A 21,776-nucleotide genomic window follows, 5' to 3' on the forward strand; every position below is an offset into this window, starting at 1 on the left:
CGACCAGAATAGTGTGATGTAAAGCCAGTTTTACTTGACAGCCACAACCAATATATAACCAAAAATACAAGTGCTTCAAAACAACCAGGTTAATTTTTGCTCCGTCCTTATGGAAAACCAACCAACCTATCTGAGAACACTTGTGTAGAAAATTAATAAACAGATACAGTTTCCTTTCACTGCCCCAGTCCATTTCATTGTTCTTATACTAAAAATACAGCAAAATCTAGTCCCTATAAAAGGGTATGAAAAATCCTTTACTCTCATACCATCTTGAATGATAATGTCACCTGTGGTAGTGTGCCACTGGTTGCTTTAGAATGAATGGATCTTGTCAGAAGAGAGTGAAGCCACAATGGAACTAGATAATTTACTTCAGTTACAGCCAATATGCCAAATTCTACTTTGTAGCTAATAATAGTAAAATCTAGTTTTAAATGTTTAGTATAATGTTGACATTCCTCGTGCATACGAACTTGAGTTAGTAGAGGTTACTCATATCATACACACAACCCAACAATACCAGAAATCTCTAATAATTCAGTGTAATATATGATTCTCCTGATGTTCTAGTGAGTATGCACTGCCTATTGTGGTATTCAGACCATGAATGTTCTCACTGATTCTTTACTGTATTGGCTGACCTCTCCACACCTGATAGGAAGCACAAGGAGGAAACAAAAAATACTCTAGATACCAAATAGTACCTTGTTTTCAACAGTAGTTTTGACAGCTAGAAAAAAGGCTGTTTCATCTACTTTGCTTGTTTTTATTATGATATAAAATAATGTCCATGCTCTTAATTTGCTATCAGGCAACCTCATTGAAATGTGTGGACATCAACTGAGAACTGAATGGGCTTCAACTGTGATGCCTGCCATAATCATGTAGCATGCTAACATTCACTGTGTTCACATGTGAATAATAGCTATTTGGGAAAGATGCCGCAAAACTGCTGCCTCCTGTGGATCAGTATCTTAGCATGTTACAATAGCTGGGAGATAATAGAGAGAAGTGCAGAAAAAATGGGGAAGGCAAATCTAACTGACTAGCACTGTTCATTTTAATTTGCAGCATGCATTGACTGAAAAGAAGAAACAACTCACAGCGCAGCTTGAAGAGGCCAAAGAGCTGAAGGAACATGTGGATCGCAGGGAGCGCGCTGTCCATAATATCCTGGTTAAGCACCTGTCGGAGGAGGAGCTTCAGGATTATACTCATTTTGTAAAGATGAAATCTGCTCTCATCATTGAACAGAGAGAGCTGGAGGACAAAATCAAACTTGGGGAGGAGCAGCTCAAGTGTCTGAGGGAGAGCTTATCCTTTAGAGCATGCTAAAATAGCAACATTGAAATGCAGAACCCTTTAAATGTTTGGTCTAAATCATTGAACTTAAACTCTTCAAATTTTAGCAAACAATGGATTCCTTTATCAAATGTGTTAATATCTAATGGTTTTAAAAGCTGGAATATACACCCCATTTCTGTTTGACTGTTATAGTAATGAATCTTAGTCATGCTTATCATATTAACTGTCATTTTTAAGTGAAACTAGCTCATGTGAAAGTAAGGTAGTGTTCACTGCTCCTGATTGGTAAAGGCAAGCACTCTAGGCCACAAGGATCAGGAAGGTCCTAACTTCTAGCACTCGCCAGTATTAAATTGCCTGATTTTGGGGTATCTTAAGGATCACAAATGGCCTGATGGTCCAGAGCTAGAAAGGGGCAAGTTAGCTCTGAGTGCTGGTCTTGATTTTATATAGTGACCTGTTGGAAAATGTGGACGTTGGCTGAGAACAATATTGGGCTTGACGGTGATCTATTAAGCAGTTAAATAGCCTTCTGATGCTCAACGTTTGGGACTGTGATGATGAATGTCTAATTGAGCAAGGTACTGGAGGGCTGCCAGTCTAAGTGAAACCTTACCTTGATAAGAATTGGTCCCTTCAGCAGAGGATGATAGGGATGAAAAGAAAGGACCGTCAGAATTTTGAAGTTAAATAAATAGCATGAATTCAGGATTTGTGAAAATAATCCCCATCAGCCAACTTTTTTTTTTTAGCCAACACATTTTCTTGAATTGAGCTGTACTCTATAAAGAAATCAGCCATAATCTGCCCATCCAGATGACGTTTTCTCAGTTGGTGCTGTCATAGTGAAAGAAAACTAATTAATTGATTTCCTTTAAAAAAAAATTTCCAATTTTGTAGTTGCGTTTCACTTAAACCCTGCCTCAGTGCATGCTACTTTACTGATGCATGCAGTATTACGTGTGTCTCTAAACATATCCTTGACAAAAGCATCACAGGAATGACTGTCATAAAAGGTTACTGTCCGTTGTATTTTAATTTTAATCACTGGTTAGACCATTTGGCCAATTGATTTAGTGGGATTTTTAATTATTTTGTGATCATTTTTGATGGAGGATATCTGCCATTTTTGGGAAGGAAATAATCCAGAAGAATCAAGTCATTTTATATCAAATTCAAATGATCAAATGATTTTCACTTTGAGAAACATTAATATATTGCATGCATATAAATACTGCCCAAAAGTTTTCTGTGTTACTGTACAAAGGCAATGGGGTGACCTTCAAATGTGTAACTCTCAAATAAAAATACTTTAGTCTTCCTCAAATGGCTCATTAGTAAATGCACTGCCCAGTGTGTAAGTGAGCAACACAGACCTTAAAGAGTCCAAGTTTTGATCCTTGGTCTGTGCTGACCTGGTGTAGCATAGAAGGGGAAAATCAGCCTCAGCTCCAACACCTGACCACTATCAAGTGCCCTTTACAAGGAAATGTGGATGTCAGGTAAGGATGGGATTGGGTTCCACTGTGATTATCTTCCATGGTAAGATAGTCTCCCTTCACTGAACATGTGCCCACACTTAAACCATGTCCATTTGGTCAAGATACTAGAAGTTAGTTGGGACCAAGAGCACTTTCAGGGGTAGGAGGAGGAAGTTTCTCATTAAAGATGGCGCTTTTATTTAGGTTAAAATTGCAATTAAATTACCCAATTAATCTCAGACACTGAAATGCCATGACATATCCAGAAAATTATAGCTAATTTCCGAGTTCAGTATTAGATTCAAAATGGCCAAGTGCAGAACAGAATGGGATTAGACTATTGTCATAAGAGTCTTTAGCGTGCCTGTATAAAATAGAATATGGTGTGCTTGTGACATCTAGTGGCAAGTATCAGTATTACACCAATCTTTGTTTTCATTCCAATACCAGCTGATCTGTTAAGATGCTTTCAGTCCTCTATAAATGATTACTTGGAGTGGAACAACTAGTTTCACAGGTTGAGCTTTGGATTGCTTGAGCAACTGGACATTAGTTTCCAGCATTGTTGATGCCATCAAACTGGCAACTGTTTTTACCATCAGAAATAGTTGTCATCGTAAATTCAAGAGTTAAGAAATGCACACTTACGGCCACTAGCACTGGGGTAAGACAAAAGTGGTGACATATTTCTAGTAATTGTGTTAGAATTATGAAGGAATAGTAAAACCTCTGCTTGATAAAGAATGATTGTTGTGCCATTTATGTTACATTTGCACAGAGTTTCTCATTTATCGGACTGTAACTGCTTTCATATCATTTGGACTTGTATGGGCGGGTGGGGGGGTGGAGAATGAGATTTTTATTAGATTATATTTCTCGTTGTTAGTCTGAAACTTTTATTCAGAACTGGAATTATTGAATTTCTGCCAAAAAAAAACAAGGCTGCTTTTATTACATTGTACTGCAATTTACTGTAATCCACCAGACTTTCAATTGAAGTACCTCAATCAGTATCCGGTGCATGGGAAAGTGTTTTTTGCTGTACTTGTGTAGAATTGCTGTGTTAAGAATTATCTTTGAAGTTGGGGTTGATTAACTGGGGCACTAAGGACGAGAGTGGTGAGGTTTAGTATCTGGAAAACTTGAAAGTACTTGGCATGACCTGATATTTTTTTGTTTGATTTCTATTTCCTGGTTGCAGCCTGGCAGGTTGAAGGCCAGTCTGCAGCCAGGGATCGATGACCTAGGCCCTCCCAATCATTAGGAAGGGATTAGACAGATGCCTGGGGGCGTGGGAGGTGCGTAAGAGCAGTTACCTCATGAATCCGCTTCTTCGCGCCTTCCTTCAGGCCTGGGAAACACAACCTACAGACATTAAAATTAAAGTTACAATGAAATGGAGGCATTAAAATATTTTTTTAAATGCTAAACCTTCCACTTGCACCCTTATTCACCTCCTGGAAGCCCACCTCTGTTAAAACTAGAAATTTGGTAAAGTTGCACAAATTTTATTTTTATTTCCCCCCCCAGCCCTTTAATTCCCCCAAAGATGCTTGGGAGTTGTTAAAATATCCCCATGGTATCTGGGGCCTGATTAATATAGGTCTTCAAAGTGTGTGGAGCTTACAATCTATTACGTGTTACAGTAGACAGACATTTAAATTGTTTGGTGTTGCCAATCATTTTTCTTTTCAGATACTGTTTACTTCTGGCATTTTATGTTTTAACTTAGTTTTGCAGATTTTATTTTTAGCTCTATATGGATTACAGATATTCCAGAGTAGGAAAATAACTATAAATCTAATCTAATGGCACTGATTTGATTTCAGCATTAAGCCTACTGCCACTGTTGGCAATATTAGTTGAATGCTTTAAACCTTTATTACAATGTTCACCTATCTACTGTTCTAATTCAGGATTTGACCTGTTTATTTTAAACAGATTAATCCCTTTGCTAAATTAGCGGACAAAAGAATGCCATACAAACATGTTAGTTCAGTCTTCATCTGAAAAATGAAATGGTATGTCACTATTTCAGTGGGATCCTTCATCAGAATGCTGTTCTGATGTGTGGGTTGACTTGTCAAATCTAATGAAGGCTCCTCCTAATTTACAATCAAACCACTCTCTTACCATTCCTCTGCCTCCATTCTGTTTCTACAAACCCCTCATGCCTTTCTTCAATATCTGTTAGTTTGGCACTGCGGAGAGATATTGTCATATGGAAATAATTTTTGATTATTGAGTAAAATTTGTAATTTATTGTATGCATCAAAAGCCAATAATTGCATTCTGTTCAGCAACACATCACCTTTTTTTTAAACTAGAAAATGAGTACATGATGCACCATTTCAATATGTTACTTTCCATTTTATGGGTAGGGAAGTAATCCATCTCTGCCCAGTTAATGGAGCAGCTAGAAATTGAACAAGTTTATTTTTAAAGATTGAGCAGATATGTTTGCTGTTTGCAATCTGAGGGGCTAGTGTGGCTGCTTTAGTTTACAGCAAGGCTGTTCTAACAACTGCTCCCTCCATAGAAAAATTGTATGACATTATTGGCACACCAGGTGCTTCATTGTAGCAGCACCCCATAAATATGCATTGCCCACAGATGGGAGGAGTACGATGTGTTGCATGTACATCTAAAATTGGGTTTATGGGTGGTGTGTGGGGGAAAAATGGCACTTTGTTTCACGATGTAATTCAATCTAGCTTGAAACATTGAAAGTTCCACATTCTAATAATTCTATAGGGGTGGTGAGCGAGGGGGGTTAATCCTTAAACTCCCTTCTTCAGCTATGATAATCCAGGTTTACGGCCCCATTACTGATTTAACAATGACCTAAAATTTCAAAAAATGTTTTGACACAACATGTGACTAATTTTTTTCTTCATTCCCTATTTTGTTTTTGCTTTATTATGAATGTTCAAATTTATTTTGTTTTTAATCAGAATAACATTCTATTTATTCTAACACTCTCATCAAAACAAACACTTTATAATGCTTTGGTTACCTGTGTTTTCTGAGTTATTTAGTTCTCTTCATCCATTTTGGATTTGGGAGCCACATTCGAAAAAATGTGATTGTAAATTGACCTTGAAGATCTTGAATCCTAGAAATGTAAAGATTGACTGGTCATGTCACACATGCAACCAACTGAATTTGACAAACTGATGCACTGACAACCAGGTCAGACTCCAACAAGGTTAGTTATTGGCTGTGCACCAAGGTTTAGAAGAGGTAAGATTTATAAGCCAGGGTTTTCCAATTCTGCATTTGCTAGCCTGTAATTTTCTGTGCATTAAAGAAAATGGACAGAGAATTGTATGTAGGCAAGCACAGAAATGGAAAACCCAGCCACATTATTTTCCTAATCAAGTTAGATTTAATGGTGCTCATTCTCATATGACATGTTAGATTTCCAACCCTACTGCTTTCCCATAACAGCTTTAACATTCAATTAGAGCTTATCTGAAGCAGCTTATCTGAAGGGGGAATATCTGCAGTGTAGCATTCCCTCAATGCTGCACTCAAGTACTGCTTTGGAATTCCAACCTACAATCTTTTGCCTTGGGCAAGAAAGCTGTCAACTAAGCCAACGTCTTGAGCTCTACCACTTACGGGCAGAATGTGATTTGCAATTGTCCTCTTACCCAATCCTTCCCAGCAAATTCAGTCTCCTATTTAACCTTCTTGTGCATGTTGTATTGTGACTTGAGACTCTGTTGGAGTGAGGAGGATTTATGAAGATTGTTGAGGGAGGGGTGGGTTGGGGTGAGGAGGATTGTTGGGGGGATGGTGGGGTAAAAAAGATCATTAAAGGAAATCCTTAGAATGTACAAACTGCACAATTAAAATTAAGAATTTTCACATTCTCTCAGAACTTGAAGCATGAATTGAAAGACTGGCTTAAGTGGTTGGCAGTTAATTTCATCCTGTTTCGAAAATAATCCGGATGAGCATTTTCAATGAGCTTAACTTGTATTTGTGCAAAAATCTCCCCACTCCACTTTTTTAGAAAAAAAATCAATTCTCGGGTTGTTTCCATGCCTTCAGTACTGAAACAAGACTTTTCTTCACTGAGCCTTGCTTCCAACAGCACCTTGTTACTCTTTAAGTATGTGCTTCAGCGTCACTCCTTAGACATTTTGTGATACACCTAGTTAGTGGAGCCAGCTATTAAGAACGTTGGCCAACTACTTGATTGTGTTGAGCAAGGTTTGTGGGCACCAGACTTGTGGGCTATGGATTCACATTGGCATTTCCCAATGTTGATGGGATGTCGATGGCAGCTGTGCAGCTAGGGTGGTGTACAGCAGAGGTCCTATTCTCAATATGGGGAAAAAAGCAAGGTAACAGCCATTGACGGGTTTCAGCTTGACAAACGAGCTGATCTGGATCAGGAAACCTGGCATAGTTCCATGGAGTAGGGAAAGGAGCAGGAGGAGGAAAGGAAAAGAATATAAAAGTTGCAATAAATATTTGTTGGCATGAAAGTTGCCAAAGCATTGGAAGTTAAGGCCATTATTCTGGAAAAAAGCTATTTTAGAATATTTCCTGGGATGCTCTGAAAGACATTAAAACAATTGAACTACTCGGAGCCTCTACTACCTTGCATTGATAAGGAGGCAATACCACACATGTGTTCCTGTTGTGCACCACTAAATCATGAAGTTTAATCTTCATTCAAAACCAAAGTAGATGAAATCTTCACAAAAATTAAAGCTGTGCATAGCACAACATCCAGCAGGAGAGTGCATTGCACTGATTTCAATATCTACTAGAAAATTGTAGCTGTTTAATTGAAAAATATATGAAAACTGTGAATAATTTATTTTTTTATTGTACATAACGGAATCCAATTTGATTAGTGATAAATGTTTGGATATATTTGTAATCCTAACATTTTTTTTTATTTAGCTTTGAAAAGCAAACAAAAACTGTAGATATCTGGAATTCTGGTGATAAATTAGTAAATTGTTAGATGATGTTGACAACTTTCAATATATATATAAGCCTGCTTCCTGATTAAAGACCACAGGACACTGCCACTTCACTATATACAGGTCACTGTAAATTCACAAGGATCAAATGTAATTCAAATTGATTTAATCTTAGTGTGATATTTAGCTTAAGAATATTCACATGCACTTGTAATATCTCATTTTATACAAGCACCTGATTAAACTGCTTTGTTGTATATACCATGATTCAGCGTGAATTGTTTTAACATTTTAATGTGCCTCAATAGAAAATTAATCATCATGATGATCAACATTGCCAAATATCAGCAATAATGCTTATGTCAACTTGGTGAGATTTACCAATATCTTACACCCAAAAACCCATTCCTGTGCTTTACTCCTGTAATCCAGAATAGATTGAACAGTTCATTTGAAAAGAGGGATCTAGAATCTTTATATATTTTATAATTACAAAGTATATTTTTGTCTATTGTAATTTTCTCATAATAATTTCATCCCTATTACTCTTTCACATATTTATGTAGCCACTGGTATAAAAGCTTTAGACATGGAATGGAGGTTTGGACACAAAAATAAAACACTGCAGATGCTGGAAATCTGAAATAAAAATAGAAGATGCTGGAGATACACAGCAGATCAAGCAGCATCTGTGAAGAGGAACACATGTTTCATGAGATGAAGATTCACCATCAACCTGAAACGTCAACTCAGTTTCTCTCCACAAATGTTGCCTGACCTGCTGAGTATTTCCAATATTAATGAAGAATTTGGAGTCTGGCTATGCAGGCTCAAGAGAGCTAGTGTTACAAAATAAATCCACCTCTTATATATAAAAAAAAATGCACCAGTGCCTGACAGTTTTTCCATTACAACCTCTTAAGTGGGAGCCTACTTTAAAATATAAGGCTGAGCACCCATCTGCCCCCAGTCAGGTACTGCTGGTGAGGAGCAGTGCTCATCTGAATCACTGGTTGGGAAATCACGGGTTTACAGTGCCTGATTTTCCATCAATCTAAATATAGTTTTACTCTGCCCTTGCCATAGATGTCACAAAACAGAATTGCATGGTGATCGAAGTTGTTGAGTAACTTTGGTGAATTGAATTGGGTCTACTAACATTATAACAAAGTATATAAACAGATAAAATTGTACCTTCTAATTATTTTGAAGCATTTTAATGAAAGCAATTTAATGTCATAAACGGTCACCTTGATGACAAAATCAACAAAGTGAACATTATGCCTCGTAAGATTCAGAACTTGGTCGGAAGTGCATGAAAGCAACACTACAGAGTACTATTTAAGGTACTTTTCTTCCGATATTTGGCTGCCTGTCGTGACAATTTAACCAAATGAAATCCTTAATCTACACATAAATGTACTTATACTTAATTTTGTAATTTTTATATATAAGGAAATTATAGAAAGAACTTCTTAAAGCAAAGCTCAAGGCATATCCATAAGACCATAATACATAGGAGCAGAAATTAGGCCATTCGGCCCATTGAGTCTGCTCCGCCATTCAATCATGGCTAATAAGTTTCTCAACCCTATTCTCCCGCCTTCTCCCTGTAACCTTTGATCCGCTTACCAATCAAGAACCTATCAATCTCGATCTTAAATACACTCAATGACCTGGCCTCCACAGCCTTCTATGGCAATGAATTCCATAGATTCACCACTCTCTGGCTAAAGACGTTTCTCCTCATCTCTGTTCTAAAAGGTCTTCCTTTTACTCTGAGGCTGTGCCCCCGGGTCCTAGTCTCTCCTACTAATGGAAACATCTTCCCCACATCCACTCTATCCAGGCCTTTCAGTCTTCTATAACTTTCAATCAGATCCCCCCTCATCCTTCTAAACTCCATCGAGTATAGACCCAGAGTCCTCAAACATTCCTCATATGTTAAGCCTTTCATTCCTGGGATCGTTCTTGTGAACCTCCTCTGGACCCTCTCCAGGGCCAGCACATCCTTCCTGAGATACGGGGCTCAAAATTGCTCACAATATTCTAAATGTGGTCTGACCAGAGCCTTGTAAAGCCTCAGCAGCACATCCCTGCTTTTATATTCTAGTCCTCTCGAAATAAATGCCAACATTGCATTTGACTTCCTAACTACTGACTCAACCTGCAAGTTAACCTTAAGAGAATCCTGGACTAGGACTCCCAAGTCCCTTTGCACTCCAGATTTCTGAATTCTCTCCCCATTTAGAAAATAGTCTATGCCTCTATTCTTCCTACCAAAGTGCATGACCTCACACTTCCCCACGTTGTATTCCATCTGCCACTTCTTTGCCCATTCTCCTAACCTGTCCAAATCCTTCTGCAGCCTCCCCACCTCCTCAATACTACCTGTCCCTCCACCTATCTTTGTATCATCTGCAAACTTAGCCAGGATGCCCTCAGTTCCTTCATCTAGATCATTAATGTATAAAGTGAAAAGTTGTGGTCCCAACACTGACCCCTGCGGAACTCCACTAGTCACCGGCCGCTATCCTGAGAAGGACCCCCTTATCCCCACTCTCTGCCTCCTGCCAGACAGCCAATCTTCTATCCATGCTAGTACCTTGCCTCTAACACCATGGGCTCTTATCTTACTGAGCAGCCTCCTGTGCGGCACCTTGTCAAAGGCCTTCTGGAAGTCCAAGTAGATAACATCCATTGGCTCTCCTTTTTCTAACCTACTCGTTACCTCCTCAAAGAATTCTAACAGATTTGTCAGGCATGACCTCCCCTTGATGAAACCATGCTGACTTTGCCCGATTTTACCCATGCACTTCCAAGTATTCTGAAATCTCATCCTTAATAATGGACTCTAAAATCTTACCAACGACCGAGGTCAGGCTAATCAGCCTGTAATTTCCCATCTTTTGCCCCTCTCCCTTCTTAAACAGGGGGGTTACTTTAGCGATTTTCCAGTCCTCTGGGACCCTCCCTGACTCCAGTGATTCCTGAAAGATCACCACTAACGCCTCCTTCAGCTATCTCCTTCAGAACTCTGGGGTGTAATCCATCTGGCCCAGGTGATTTATCCACCTTCAGACCTTTCAGTTTTCCTAGCACCTTCTCCTTGGTAATGGCCACCATACTCACCTCTGCCCCCGATTCTCTTGAACTTTGGGGATGTTACTCGTGTGTTCCACCGTGAAGACTGAATAGGAACCTATTCAGTTCCTCCGCTATTTCTTTGTTCCCCACTACTACTTCTCCAGCATCATTTTCCAGCGGCCCAATGTCCACTTTTGCCTCTCTCTTACCCTTTATATGTCAAAAAACACTCTTGCAATCTTCTTTTATATTACTGGCTAGTTTACCCTCATATTTAATCTTCTTCCTCCCTATTTCTTTTTTAGTTGTCCTCTGTTGGTCTTTGTAGGCTTCCCAATCCCCTGGTTTCCCACTGCCCTTCGCTGCATTGTATGCTTTCTCTTTAACTTTTATGCTGTCCCTGACTTCCCTTGTCAGCCATGGTTGCCTCGTCCTCCCTTTAGTATGCTTCTTCTTCCTAGGGATGAATTTTTGCTGTATCTCCCAAATTACTCCCAGAAACTCCTGCCATTGCTGTTCCACTGTCTTTCCTGCTAGGCTCATCTCCCAGTCAATTCTGGCCAGCTCCTCCCTCATGCCTCTGTAGTTGCCTTTATTCAACTGTAATACCGTTACATCTGATTCCAGCTTTTTCCTCTCAAATTGCAGGGTAAATTCTATCATATTATGGTCACTTCCTCCTAAGGGAGCTTAAGCTGAAAGAACCCTTATCAAATCTGCCTCATTACACATCACTAAATCTAGAATTGCCTGTTCCCTAGTGGGCTCCACCACAAGCTGCTCCAAAAAGCCATCTCGTAGACATTCCACAAATTCCTTTTCTTGGGATCCACTACCAACCTGATTTTCCCAGTCTATCTGCATATTGAAATCCCCCATGATCACTGTAACCTTGCCTTTCTTACACACCTTTTCTATCTCCTGGTGTATCTTGTGCCCCACATCCTGACTACTGTACATAACTCCCGTTATGGTTTTTTTACCTTTGCGGTTCCTCAACTCTACCCACACAGATTCTACATCATCTGACCCTATGTCATTTCTTGCTATCGATTTAATTTCATTTCTTACTAACAAAGCAACCCCACCCCCTCTGCCAACCTGCCTATCTTTTCGATAGGATGTATATCCTTGGATATTTAGCTCCCAGTCCTGATCCCCTTGCAGCCATGTCTCCATGATGCCCACCACATCATACCTGCCAATTTCAATCTGCGCCACAAGCTCATTTACCTTATTTCGTATACTGCGTGCATTCAGATACAACACCTTCAGTCCTGTATTTCCCGTCCCCTTTCTCATTGTCGACCCTTTATCTGATGTGCTTGAAGTTAGATTCCTAGCCCTTTCCAAACACTCTGTCCTATTTTGTGTTCTGGAGACTTTAATAGCCTCTCCTGGGCTCTCCTTTCTTTTCAGTTTTTTCATAATTTTCCATGAAGTTGAATCCACCCCCCTACACGCGAACCTGCTGCTTTGTTTCCCAAATCTGTCTTCATAGGAGTGAGGGATAGGAACATGGTGAAAACACAGGGCGGAATTTTCCGTGCCTGTTGGTGTCGGGCGTCATGGTGGGCTTAAGTAGTCAATAGAGCGAGAAGGCCAAAAATTGGTTTCATGCCGTCGTTTGCAATCATCTGCTCCACCTGTCAATGCTGGGCCATGTTTCCCACCGTCGGGAATTTCTTTGGAATACATCTGCATAGCATTATAAACCTAGCTCTCTGGAATCATCCCTCTATGGTGCAGCATATAAGGTGTGGACCTGACAAGCTGCACTTCGAGGGGAACTCTGAGGTGAGTGCACAGTAACATTGTGCAGTTCTCGCGAGGGTCGCCTGTTAGACCTCAAGGTTGAGGCGCCGTGCATTCAGGCAAAGGCACAGCCAAGTCGCATTTTCCTGGCTGGCTGACAGTGCAGTGCCGGGGTAAGGGCTGCACTATGGTTGAGGTAAGTTGGGTGGGGTGGGCAAAGGCTGCACTGTAGCTGAGGTGAGTTGGGGTGGTGTGCTAAGGGATGTACTGCAGTTGAAGCGAATTGTGGCAGGCAAGGGCTGCACTATAGTTGAGGTGACTTGGGGGTTGGAGGAGCAAAAGCTGTATAGCGGTTGATGGTAGTGCACAAGAACATGCAGCGGGGGTGGTGGGACGGTGGGGAGTGAAGCAGCCATACATTAGGGAAATCTTGTAGAAATTGACCATTCCTTCGCAGCTGATATAGTTCAGGCATAGCCACATTGAAACGCTTGAAATCAGGTCTGTAGCTTATCTGCCCACCAACGCAGAGGCGTGAAAATGCCACCAAATGCCCCAAGAGCTTTTCACCCCTCAGGCACAGACTGAAAGCTAATGAGTGTTTTTGTGGACTGCAGAACAATTGGACAACCTGGCAAGTTGTACAATCTCCTTGCGAAAGCTGGCCATGGAGCAGTCACTGGTGGAGGCGCTCATAGCCCCTTGCAATATCATCATTCATGTTTGGACCAGTCTCCCCCATGGTTGAAGCTAACAGTGCAGCCTTGCAGTGCTGATTAATAGAATGCCTGCAGCTGAGCTGAGAGCACAGCATGCAGTTCAGTGGGCAAAGCTGCCACCAATCGTTCAGGTGGAGTGGGGCGGAGGTGGATGGGTTTTGGGTAGCCGTGCAGCGCACTAACCTCTGGCCATCCAAATAGTGGCCAGCACTCTCTGGGATACTTCAAGGGGCCTCCAGACTTAAGCTGGAGGCTCTTTAATCCTGCAGGAGGAGTACATGGAGCCTGGCGAACTATTTGTATGCCTCATGGCTAACAGAGATCAGAGATGAAGAACAGAGTGACTGATGCGCCTGGCTGGGCAGAGGGAAGAGCAACACCCTCAAGAAGAAGGGGCAGCTGGAGCTCCTTCGCATGCTGCTGAAGGCACTTGTAGGCTCCGAGCTAGACCCAGGGTCTATAGATGATGCTTGTCATTCCTGCAGATGACAGAGAAACAGTGTTGCCGAAGACTGCTCATGTCCAGGGAACTGATCAGTCACATATGCCACCTGCTGCAGGATTAGGGGACATGGAGGCCATCTACGGCCCATAGCCATGAAAGTGACCGCCCCCTTCGTTATTTACAGCAGTGGCTCCTTCCAGGGCTCCACAGGTGACCTGTGCAGGATCTCGCAAACCGCCATGCACAAATGCATCCATGAGATCATGGATGCCATCTTCATGATGGCTCATAACTTTGTGCATTTCACCTGGGATCAGGGAAGCCAGGAAGCAGGAGCATTGGGATTTGTCCAAATCTCGGGTTTTCCACAGGTGCAGAGTGCCATCAACTGCACTCACGTGGCGCTCAGATCTTTGTGGCAACACTCAGTCAATTACATCAACCGCAAGGGCTTCCACTCACCAAATGTTCAGCTGGTGTGCAACCACCACAAACGCAGATCTGCACACAGTTCCCAGGGAGTGTCCACGACTCCTACACTCTCAGTGGGTCTCAGACCCCTGATGTCTTCCAGGGCCCACCTAGGATGCAGGGTTGGCTCCTCAGGGACAAGGGCTACCTGCAGAGGATGTGGCTGATAATACCCCTGTGGCGGCCTCAGAGTGCAGTAGAGAGAAGGTACAATGAGGCTCATGCTGCAACTCGCACCTTGATGGAGCAAACCATCTGAATGTTGAAAATGAGGCTCGGCGTCTAGACTGGTCCGGTGGAGCCCTGTAATACATAAGAACATAGGAAATAGGAGCAGGAGTAGACCATTCGGCCCCTCAAGCCTGCTCCGCCATTCAATAAGGTCATGGCTGATCTTCTTGCGTTTCAATTTCCACAGTCCCATCTACCCCCAATAACCTTTGATTCCCTTGCCTAACATGAATCTATCTACCTCTGCCTTAAAAATATCCAATGACCCCACCTCCACCATCTTCTGAAGCAGAGAATTCCAAAGTCGCACAACCCCATGAGAGAAAAAATTCATCCTCATCTCTGTCCCAAAAGGGCGACCCCTAATTTTAAAACATTGCCCCCTAGTTCTGGACTCGCCCACAAGAGGAAACATTCTTTCAATGTCTACCTTTTCAAGGCATTCAGGATCTTGTATACTTGAATCAAATCACCCCTCACTCATCTAAACTCTAATGGAAACAAGTCCAGCCTGTCCAACCTTTCCTCATAAGACAACCCACTCATTCTAATACAGTCCACAGCGGGTGTCAGGCACCGTCGTCGCCTGCTGTGCCCTTTAAAACCAGGTGTTGCAACAAGAAGAGGAACTGGCTGAGGAGCAGATGGAGGAGCTGCACGTCAGGAGGCCCTCATAGCTGCTAGATTCGTGGAGGATAATGACGACATGGAGACATCATAGATCCTCACATTGCATCTATGAACATTTGACTCCTGTCTAGCTGACGGCAGTGCACATACCCTCAGTGATAATGCTCCTGTCGCGGAGATGCAGCAGATACCCTTAGTCCCTACGTTCCAGGAGGATGATGACGACATGCAGTGTGGACACTCCATAGATCCTGATGTGGCTTATGTGAATGTTGTACTCCTATCTGGCTGACGACGCCTCGCTTGCGCTCTGTGAACAGGGTCATATCATAGAGTTGCAGCGGGGAAACTTCAACTGCTCCTGATCCTAAAGCATCCTTCATGAACTGAACCCTTCAGGAGCACACTATCACAGGGTGACAGATGCTGATGAGGTGGGGGCCAATCGCACCTCAAAGGTGCTGAGAGCACACAGAGAGAATGATGGAACTCTGTGCCGCCAGCCCAGGATATTCTGGCAGCGATGATGAGCCTCATTGAGGTGCAGGCATGACTGATGTGACCAGTGACAGTGAAGGTGCACCATCAGTGTGCTGGGCAGATTGCACAAAGCACAGGGAAGAGGCCCTGGACTGAGACACCTGCCTTTATCTTGTGCAGGGACCGAGGTTTCACATTTGAGCAACATGAACACTGCTCATCAGAGCAGCGGAGGTGAAGGCAGCCTGCTGACTGCTATGGCCTGTCTGTACTGACCTTGGTGGCCGTCCTCTGGAGGGCCATGACCTGGAGGGCCCCAGCCTGCTTTCAGGGTCCTGCTGTGTGGCAGTGGCACCATTCACAGCCTGTGGAGCTGGAACTGCTGGGGTCACAGGAAGAGGGGATTGGATGGGCCGGACACTCCCGGAGTCACCTGGGTGGATGGCCTGGGGTACGCATCTGCTGACCCTCAATCCTATGGGTGCCTGAGGGCTCTTGGCTGACTCCTTGAGGAGAAGGAGAAACTGGAGTGAGGTCGAGCCGCCCTGTACCTCTCTCGCGTTATCACTGTTGGAGGCCAACTATGACATCAGCGATGGAGTTAAGCCCGCGCAGCAGTGCAGGACAAATAACCTGGACCAAGGTCTCCATGGCAGCCGCCATCCTACCAGTGTTGAACTCGGTGCATTGGCATGCTGGTGCTATCACCTCAGCCTGAAGGCAGACGGACTCCTCCATCGTGCCTTGCAATCTGAGAAGTGCAGCAGACATCCCTTGCTGATGTTCCCGACCCTACCTTTGCAGCTCCAGCAATTAAGGTATGATCAAGTCCAGAGGCTCTTCATCTGACTCGGATTCAGCAAATTTCTGGCCTCCAGCCATCCTCTGAGTGCCAAGTCCCCGCCGCTGCCTACTGTGGATCAGAAAGTGCGATGTGCTCACCAGATTGTGACCCCGGGGCTACTCTAAAGTTTGGCCCCACTGAGGTGTGTGCCTCTGCGCTGGTGGAGGGTGTGGGCGAGTGCTGTGACAGGTCTTAAATGAAGGTGCCTTCAGATTCCCCTTCAGAGGTTTCTCCGGGGCTTGAGTCGAGATCCTAGGTCGTGAACTCCCTCGGCTGCTTCCCAGATGTGCTTGCAAAAGTAAAGAGATAAGTAATACATGACAGTGGCCTGTGAAACAGGACACGTCACTCACAGCATCGTTGTCTGATGGATGTTGCACTGCTGGACCCTCACTTGGTCGTGTGCCAGCTTGACCTGCATGAATATAGATGGAGAGGGTGTAAGCAGGACGCCAGCCTGGTCAGATGATAAGTATGCCTGGCATGTGTGGGTGGTGAGTGGTCCCATGGAGGGGATGAGGATGATGAAGGTATGTGTGAGAGACTGAATGGTGATGTCTCTTGAACTGGCAGTGAATGAGATCCCTATGGGTGTGTGATGGGTTTGTGAGTGTGCGAGTTGAGAGTGATGAGAAGACTGACTTACCCTGGCATAAGGGAGGAGATCATTCATCCTCTTTCGGCACTGGGCGGCTGTCCTCTTTTGCAGGGCGTTGGCACTGACTACCGCTGCCACCACCTCCCAAGCCGGATTGGTGATATTGCTGCCTCTCCTGCGGTCAGATCGGGGGTAGAGGACATCATGACAGACCTCCACGACGTCCAAAAGGCACTCCAGGGACATGTCACTGAATCGGGGGTGGGTGTTGCAGTCTTCTTGCTTTTCAGGGCCATGTCTTCCATGTAGCTGTCCTGGGCTGGAAGCACTGAGAGGTGTGCACACGGCTGCACTTTAAATATGGTGCAAGGAGTGAGGAAGCAGCAAGGTAATGGCATGACAGGTGAATGAGAGGCCACCAGCCAGCAACCCGGTGTGTTTCCCGGTAATACATGATTAACGAGGTGCGATTGGGACAATACGGCATGAAAAGCCGCCAGTGCGGCCAGCGGGTAAAATGTTCTTTTTCCCATCCACCAACGCACTTAGTGCAAATCTGGGACGATTCCGCTCATAACCGATGACATACAGGTGTCATCGCTCCATGGAATCTTAAACACCCATTCTGCAAAAATTCCCGAAGTTCTTGTATTAAAGCTGACTAGTTTGTGGGTGTTTCCTATGTATCAATAAAAGAAAATCCCACAAAATTATAAGCCTGCGTCAAATGCTTTTGACTATGGTCTTCTTTCAAAATGCTTGCAATAATTCTTTAGTTTATTCCTGTAAGCACATGTTTACAAACTTGGACTTTTCTGCCTGCAGGAATAGTTGCTCAGACTACCCCACTGGAAGTCAGGTTTTGTCAGCTTTGGCTGACCAAGCTGTACAAAATTTCTAACACGAATTTGAGAATAAGCCAAGCACTAAAGTAGCCTGTGACAATGTCACAATAGCTCAACCGCTTTAATGTGTGAAAGTGGAGCTTGACTGATATCACTGTGTGGCTTTTTGGACTCAGAACTGTTCCCATTTAGAAGGTTTGTTTCCACTACCTGATCCCATTTTCCCAACTGAACATTACTCATTTGTTACTGTTGTAATCCCTCAAAATCTTCCTCTTTGATAAAAGTCACTAACTCCAGACCTTGTCTAGACAAAGTACTCACTTCAATTTGGCTCTGCAGCGATAGTGGAAGAAAGAGAGTTTTGAATATAAGTTTCTCAGACGTTTATTTCGTATTTTTATAGGATTAATAGCCATGAGTAAAGGGGTTCGAGAGGTTTTTGGTGGTTCAGGTCGAAAATTATTTAAGAACCAATGTTAAATTTAACTCCTCATCTATCATCAATTACTTTAATGGTAAATAATTTCCACTGTTCATTATTTCCTAAATATTTGCTATATTCTCCTATGCAAGTCTCTTCCCAGTTTGAGTCCATGGCAGAAATTCATGTCAACCACTAGACGACAATCCGCCACTGGGTGAATTACAAATCCTCAGAGCAAGAATTGGAAATGCGGCAACCTCAGAATGAGTTCTTCAGAGTGTACTGTGGTAACATTTTTATTTAGCATTGTTGTATTATTCATATTCAGGCTGTCCTATCACCTTTCTACACTTGAACCTACACAGTGAATGCCACTTATTTCACTAAAGGGAAGCATGACAACCAAACTTGACCAATTCCTTGTGATGTCTACAAACACATGCACTTTCCAGCAGAGATTACTGGATAGTTATTGTTGTGATAATGTGCTTAATAATATGTAAAGTTTACTCATTTAAACATATGACTACAGTGAGTCCTCCCTTAAAGTTGTGGTTGCATTCCTGAAAATCACAACTTTAAGTGAAACATTGATTCCTATGGGAACGAATGTTAACGCTGTAGTTAGGTTAGGAAAAATACAAATATTAAAACATACCCTCTAAGTTGAAACATTTTACATTGCTCAACACCTACATTGGTAAATGAAATAACTTTTCAAATAAGTTTAAAAATATAAATTAAAAATGTAACTTTTAACTTACAGTACCTTCTGCTCTCTGCGGATCCTGCATCTCAAACCTCCTGCTCCCTGATCTTCCTGCTCACTGCAGATCCTTCCCCTTCCCAGCCCTCCGTGTTGTGGCCTCACCCCCCCACCCCCTCAACCTCAAGAGTTGCGGCCTCTTCCCTCCCAAACTCTCAATTGTGACCTCCATCCCCTACCTGCCTCCCCGACCCAACCACTGTTTGAACCTCCCACTCCCTGACTCACCCTCTTGCTGCTTCCCCCTCCTGGACCTGTGTTCCCGTTTGAAGGTCAGATCCGATCCGAAGCTGGAGCTCCAATGTTGTGGAAGTGCGAGTCCCGATAGTGCAGAAGTGCCAAGCTGGGGCTGCTACAATCCATGTTTTTTTTAATGCTCTTGCCTCGCTGCTCTTCTCCCAAGACCGGGAAGCTTCCCCTGGTGAGGAAGCCACCACTGCTCCTTGGGTTACAATAGCAGATGTTTTGACACCATAGGAGCTCAATCTGTATATTTAAAGAGGACACTGTATGGTTGGGGTGGGAGGCCTTGTGCCTAACATTGCAGTCCAATAAGTCAGACCAAGAAAGGAGTGATAAGTCTTCCACTCCATTTTAACTCTTTTTTTCACCAGGGACTGATGGAATCCATTAGGAGATGAGAGGGGGAGTTAAAATTGACCCTATGGTGTCCCATTCGGATTTAGGTGATGTTGTAGGGTGGCTGGGCTGTGGTATTAGTGATAGAGTTGAGCTGCAGGTACTTCTTGGGTGGAAACATTAAGTTTATTTACAATACACTCAGCAGCAACTACACATGTGCTTTCAACTCCAACTCCATCTTTACACTGACTGAAGAGGTGGCCCACGCTGCTCTCCTATTGGTCATTACAGGTCATGTGATCTTCCTTAACAAGTATTATTCTTAAAAATACATTGCACACTAAATAAAACCATAATTACTACATTCCTCCCCCTTTAACTCAGCTACACATATATTTATAAGTACGTATTTTTCAAGACACATAATATTTACATTGGGTAAGGAATTTACAAGTTCAGTGTTTCAGGTGGTTTCCTGGTACATGTGGAACGTCGCAGCTCCACAACTTCAGATTCTTTGTCAGGAACCTCCTTTTCCGGAGTTTCCAGAACATCAAGTGCTTCAGTGGGCACTTGCAGTTCTGTATCCTCAACTCTTACAGGAACATCAGACATGTCAGTCCTGGGTTGAGTATTCTCAACAGCAAATTCAGATCCGGTCATGCTCACTGGTGGAACCATACCTAGATGATTTGTCTCTCTCTTCCTTAAATGGTCCACATGTTTACAGATGATCCAGCCTTCCACCTCCATGTGGTAAGATAGAGGTCCAGTCACTGCACTTATTTCACCCAGTAACCACTTTGGTCCTTCCCTGAAATTTTTCATGTATCCGGCTCTCCCACGGTAAATTTCCTCTTGCGACTATGTCAGTCATGTCTAGTTTTCTGGCTTTCCTGACTCCTTTCCACCTTCCCCTCCAAATTCAACATTATTAAGCTCAATCTCGTCCTGAGACAGCGTTTCAACAATAACTCCACATGTATGACACCTGTTGTTGTAAGAGGAGTAGTCCTGTACTGAAAAAGAAAGCGTGCTAGCTTGGTTGCCAAGGAATTGCCAGTTAGCTCCCTTGAACGTTTAAACCACCCTTTTAGCTAGTCCATTTGAGGAATGGTAGTACAATGCAGTTTTCACATGAGTGATACCGTTGAGACAGATAAATCGTTGAAACTCAGCACTTGTAAATGCCGTGCCGTTATCAGAAATGACTACTTCTGGTAGTCCATGAATGGAAAAACTCCAACGTAGTTTCTCAATTGTAGCGCTCAACGTTGATGACTTCACCTCATATACGTCCAACAATTTTGAATGGACATCGACAATGAGCAGAAACATTGACTGCGTTGGACCTTTCCTGGGAACAATGTGAAACCGCACCCAGGGTCTACCTGGCCACTTCCATGGGTGTAATGGAGCTGTCAATGGCAACTTTTGCAGTTGCTGACATTGCACATAGTGCTTTACTAAACTCTCTATTTCACCATCCATCCCTGCCACCATAGATAGCTGCGTGCTATGGTCTTCATTTGGGAAATTCCTGGATGGGCACTGTGTAGTTCAATTAAAAGTGGCTCCCTTCCCTTTCAAGGAATTATCATTCGTGCTCCCCACAATAAGATGCTATCGTGGCTGGTTATTTCATGTCTTCTGGTGAAGTACGGTTTTATTTCATCAGAGACAGGCTCCTGTGACCAACCGTGTAGCACTTGTTCTCGTACTTGAGATAGGACTGGCTCTTGACTTGTCTAGTCTCTGATCTGTCAAGTACATCCACGCGAGGAATCTAAGAAATTTAATAGTAAAACAAGTTCCTGTGGAACTGGGACATGCTCATCATTTTCTTGTAAAGGCAAAAGACTAAGGGCAATGGCATCTGTGATTTGATTGCCAGGCCTATGTACAAAAGTGTATTCATATGTTGCCAGAATTAAGGCCCATCGTTGTTTTCTTGCTGAGGCTATGGGTGGTATAGCCTTGTCCCCACTAAACAATCCTAGCAATGGTTTGTGGTCTGAAATGATTGTAAAATGACAGCCGTGTACATAATAGTGAAATTTCTTGACACCAAAGATAATGGACAGGCCTTCTTTTTCTGTCAGCGAGCATCCCTTTTCCGCTGTGGTGAGTGTTCTTGATACGTAATCTATTGGCTGTTCCA

The 21,776-nt window shown here is 43.0% G+C and overlaps 1 protein-coding gene across 3 annotated transcripts in view; it reads left to right on the forward strand.

Annotated features, from left to right (window-relative positions):
• Positions 1-7,996, forward strand: part of LOC144683721 (protein Shroom4-like) — a 155,780-nt gene extending 147,784 nt beyond the window's left edge. For all 3 annotated transcript variants that reach the window (XM_078547038.1, XM_078547039.1, XM_078547040.1), the window contains one exon: positions 1,075-7,996. In XM_078547038.1, the coding sequence (XP_078403164.1) occupies positions 1,075-1,338 (264 nt within the window). In that variant the 3' untranslated portion in view covers positions 1,339-7,996. The remainder of the gene's footprint in view (positions 1-1,074) is intronic.
• Positions 7,997-21,776: the final 13,780 nt, after the last annotated feature.

The sequence above is a fragment of the Cetorhinus maximus genome, chromosome 8, assembly GCF_964194155.1.
Source record: "Cetorhinus maximus chromosome 8, sCetMax3.hap1.1, whole genome shotgun sequence".
In the NCBI taxonomy this organism is placed as follows: domain Eukaryota; kingdom Metazoa; phylum Chordata; class Chondrichthyes; order Lamniformes; family Cetorhinidae; genus Cetorhinus; species Cetorhinus maximus.